The 4,828-nt window shown below is 36.1% G+C and overlaps 1 protein-coding gene across 2 annotated transcripts; it reads right to left on the bottom strand.

Moving 5' to 3' along the window:
• Positions 1–1,627: 1,627 nt before the first annotated feature.
• On the bottom strand, positions 1,628–4,557 carry LOC104906675 (uncharacterized). 2 transcript variants are annotated; one of them, XM_010695460.4, is made up of 3 exons: positions 3,820–4,556; positions 2,804–2,953; positions 1,635–2,290 (listed from the first exon to the last, which is right to left on the bottom strand). In XM_010695460.4, the coding sequence occupies exons 1-3, from the start codon at positions 4,483–4,485 to the stop codon at positions 2,003–2,005; spliced, it is 1,104 nt and encodes a 367-aa protein (XP_010693762.2). In that variant the 5' UTR covers positions 4,486–4,556; the 3' UTR covers positions 1,635–2,002. The 2 variants fall into 2 exon arrangements, with proteins under 2 accessions (XP_010693763.2, XP_010693762.2); XM_010695461.4 differs by lacking the exon at positions 2,804–2,953 and having other exon boundaries at positions 1,628–2,290; positions 3,820–4,557.
• Between the last annotated feature and the right edge of the window lie 271 nt (positions 4,558–4,828).

Below are 4,828 nucleotides of genomic sequence, written 5' to 3'. Positions count from 1 at the left end.
AGGCTATAAGTAGGCTTGATCCTAATCAAGTGTCCTTCCCTAGTCCGAAGTTTCATTTCCACCCTCCATATTACTTTATGAATCATACTGATGCGTCTTTCACTTCCAATTTTCATAACATTAGCATAGGGGGAATTCTCAGAAATCTGGATGGAAATTGGTTTGTAGGTGTGTAAACTATCCTTTACCAGAACCTTTTGTTTGCTAAAATTCTAAAAATTAGGGAAGGTCTTTTACTTGCAAAGAAAGGAATCCAAAATTGTATCTTGTATACGCATAATGCTTGAGCTAATAGGATGCTAAAAGGAGATCCAGGTTATCTCAACATGTTTCTAGTACGGTGGACGAGTGTAGGGTTCTTGTCATGAATTCAGCAATACGTGGATATGCTACACTTCTAGCGAAAACAACATGGTTGCAAATGCTCTAGCTAAAGCGGCAAGGATATTGGACTGTAGGTCTATATCTACGGTAAAGGCCCATTAGGTTAAATTTATTAGGTTAAGTTTATGTTATGTTCAATATATAAGTAATGTAATGGTGATTAATGGGGACACGATAATACAACATCTATTCTCCCTAAATTTGTCATTGTATCAAAGCGGGTTAAATCTTGAAATCGTCGAGAGAAATTTCCTCTTGCCGGTGGGTTAATAGACTAAACCTACCGACGGGATTCACAAATTAAACCATCACAAAAGCGCAAAATTTTATTTTTTTCGTTGGGACGTATGGCACTCAATCACACTTCCACTATTATTTGTCTAAAATTCTTGCGCCACCAATCTACAAACTTGCAATAAGTGTTTGTTGATCTCATCTTGCATGCAGGAGATTATGTTATATTTTACTATTGCGACACTTTTTCACGATTAGCAGTCCAATTCTTGATCTACAACTTCCCTTTATTCTAATTTGTCACTATGCAATCCCCTTTTCCATCAATTTTGGGTAATATTTTTTTTTTTTTGGTTTTTTTTGTTTGGTATTCTATTCAGATCTGTTTCAAAACAAATCAGTTTCTTTCAAACTGTCGATGATGTTCATTCCATCGAAAATTTGTTCTTTTGTTTCTGTGATGATGATCATTCTATCACAACTTTCACAAAAATTGGTTCTTTGGTCTCCATTTCGGATCTGTTTCAAACAGATTGTGAGACATATTTTGGCTCTCCGTGTATCGTGAGACACGGTTTATGGGTTCTCCTTGTACCTTGAGACGAGGATTGTTCATTGAGGAATTGAAGATTTGATGAATTGAAGAATTGAAGAATTTGAGTTCGGTTTTATTTTTACTGGTGTTTTATTATTGTTATTTGTCCAATTGTAACGTTCGTTTTACTGCCGTTACAATTGCGGGAGGGTGTTAGAGGATATTGGACCGTAGGTCTATATCTACGGGAAAGACCCATTAGGTTAAATTTATTAGGTTAAGTTTATGTTATGTTCTATATATAAGTAATGTAATGGTAATTAATGGACACACGATAATACAACATCTATTCTCCCTAAATTTGTCAATAATTGCATGAATGTATCAAGGAACTTTCTGCTCCCCCCTGATTTTTGTATGAAGGTTTATGTTTTGGATTGTAATAGATTCTCTATTATATATGAATTAATCTAATAGTATCCGTATTTCACCAAAAAAAACCCTAAGGGCATATGATATTATACTAGCAGGTTCATCATCATAGACAACCAAATCGCTCTGGCTTGTATGTGGAAGTGGTAATTGAGGACTTTCACTTACCATTTACAACATATCCAGATATCCTATACCATTGTTTTAGATTTGAGCAAATAACTGGGTTTGTTCTTATCTTCTACCCGAGTCAAGACCATAATTCATAAGAACTTGTACTACTGTCAAGTATTAACTTATATACAATTGAAGAGTGACCACCATTTTTAGAAATTTCCTTTTAATCTTCTTCTAGGGCATGAGAGATGTACAATTTGATACTATGCTTAACAAGCTCACAAGGGTGTACATTTCCATTTAAGTTGGGATGCTAATATCAGTAGCTTCTGACGTTGAAGCTATATGATATTTGAAGTCATGCAGATACCAAAGATGTTGCTTCATTCTTTGCATGATTTTCAACGTTCTGAACTTGAAAAACTCCACAGCAACCAACAAAATACTCTGATTCTCCAAAAGAGCATTTCTTTTGTACTCAATTATCCAAGTGTTTGGTTCGAATTGCACAACTGAAGCACTCCATTTTCTTAGAATCCATGAATTGTTCGCCTCTCGAACCACATAGATCATCCTGCCCTCAGGCCACTGTTAAATGAAGAGAACATATAACAAATTTCAGTTCTAAATTCACAAATCATAGTAGGACATATTATCTTATGGATTTTGCTTGTAGTTTCACTTGCACTAGCTTAGTATCTCTCACTAAGAAGGAACTATATTACTGATTATCTGTTTAATTCTTCTGTCAGTAACCTGAAAAAGATGCTATTGCGCCACCATTCATTGATTTTTGAATTTTATGCAGCCTCTTCTTATCCACTTTACCTTTGGTCAGCTAATAGTATTAATTCATGCAAATTGCAAGTTCTGTTTTTCAAATCATTTCACAGAACTATTTTTGAGCTAGTGAATCTTTAAGCGCATTAAGCTACTGCTGACTGAAAGTCATAACTCTTTCCAGGTATGCTTTCCTCAATTAGAGGTTCAGAAAAGCCGAAAATATGACCAGATTATTAGTGTTAGCCTGATGATTGAGTTTATTTTCTAATCTTACCAGATAAATCAGTGTTAGCTTGATGATTGAGTTTATTTTCTAACCTCTGTGACTCTTCCAGATAGCACATTGAATGATCGCGACGAAAATCCCGCTGTAAAAAGACCAGCAGTCTGCAGAGGCCAGCCCAATATACACACCTCCTCTGCCGCAGATTGATACAATATGCAGTAGGAAATCAATATCAAACCATCCTGAAAATACCCACCAAATTTGAAACTTAGTTTTTTTTTTCTTTCAATTGTTTAGATATTGGTTCATTTCCTTCTACCTCATGATCAATATGAAAGAAGAGTATGACAAGAATACACCCCACACTGTGACGCTGTCATTGACGGTCCATATAGCGACTGACTATAAAAGATTGAGTTCGGTTATAAGAGAGCATAACTCAATAGAACAAAAGGAAAAGGTTGATCCATTTGAGTGGGTCCTTCGCCATACTTCTCTCCCTGGTTCTATAGCAAACATGTTCTCGAAATGTGCTTTGTCTATAAAAACCTACTAAAATATCCTCTAAAAATGTTATGTAATTTTCGAAAGAGAAGATGTTTGTATTTAATAAAAGCAAGGAACGAAGTGTCCATTAGTACATATGAAGCAACTTGAGGAGGGACATGACACTCCGACAATTGTTCAAAACCAAGAGGGACAAGTCTAGCGAGCGGGTTAGCTTACGCAAATGTGACCAAGACACAACTAAATTTTTTTTGCTAAATAACAAGACATCTCCAAAATCGTATCTAAAAAAAAGAGAGCTTCTTTAGATAGACGAGGACCAACTATTGACAATGCGTTTCAAAGATTACTCTAGAAATTGCGGGCACTAAAATAGGTAGAGAACCATTTTACATGGGACTAAATTCTTGAAAGTAGCATAACGTGATATACCATCAGAAATTCAACATTTCCTAATTTAAATTGAAATACAGATTACCACTTTTAACAGAAAAGGGCACATATATTCCTTACCTTCTCAATTAATTAAATATTCCAACAAAAAATAAACCTTAAAGCACGATTATGCATTTCTCAAAGATTGAAAGATGAGATTGTTTACCTGATTAACTTTCCAAGTAGAATCACCCAGAACGCAGCTTGACAATTGACCATTAACAGACATATTTAGATTTTTCTGAATCAAATTCAATCTTTCACTCACATTCTCAACACCTGAAGACTCTACAACAGCATCTTTCACTATCTTAACTGATAAATTTGGTCGTAAAACCCCGAGAATTTCCCAAGAAATCCCAAATTCCAACCCAAAAATCAACCCCAAGAACAAAACCCACTTGCAGAACATCAACCATGTCCCAAATTTCCTCTTCTTTATCTCGACCTTTTTCGAGAAACCGGTTTTTGCTGTGGATTGAAGAGCAGTTTTCAGGGATGTGGATGGAAACTTAACAACCGGAGGAGTTCTTGATATAGGAGTAGACAGAAGTGTCGGGTCAATCAACACCGGGGTTTTGTCGGCTACTGGTTTCGACGACGAAATCTTCGTCAAAGAGCTCCTTTGAACGCTCATAGACATGAGATCCAAGGTGGCCGAGATACTGTCCAAGCACATTTTGCAATTACAGTTGGCATCTTTGCGGCACTCCGGAAAATAATTGGTTCCTCGGATGTCATGCATTTCTTCGGTAGATTTTGGGGAGAGATCAGAGAACATAGTTTTCGTAGCGGCTTTTGGTTGTTTTGTTTTTGGAGTTTGAACATTCATAGGGATTGATAGAATTGCTGTGAATTTGGTTTTCTTCGCATTTGAATTCCCAACGTTCGAATCTGGCGCTTGACCAATGACGATGGAGTGGTTTGGGCTTATGTACTATGGGCCTTCCTAATTGCTAATGTTACAACAATTATTCTTTTTTATTTTTATTTTTTGATAACGAAAGATAATTGGTACGAAAACCAACCCATACTAGGCTACTAGTTAGATCAGAGGCTGGATACAAGGCTAAATATCCCAAAAGTAAATGCCCAACATACTGTTAGGATGAGAATTCGAACCATGGGCAATGTCCTAGAATTCGGAATAGTAATCCACTGAGCTACAATCTCTT

The sequence above is a fragment of the Beta vulgaris genome, chromosome 3 (assembly GCF_026745355.1).
Source record: "Beta vulgaris subsp. vulgaris cultivar EL10 chromosome 3, EL10.2, whole genome shotgun sequence".
Classification (NCBI taxonomy): domain Eukaryota; kingdom Viridiplantae; phylum Streptophyta; class Magnoliopsida; order Caryophyllales; family Amaranthaceae; genus Beta; species Beta vulgaris.
The sequence above is the reverse complement of the archived record's forward strand: the minus strand, read 5'-3'. Positions and strand labels throughout refer to the sequence as shown.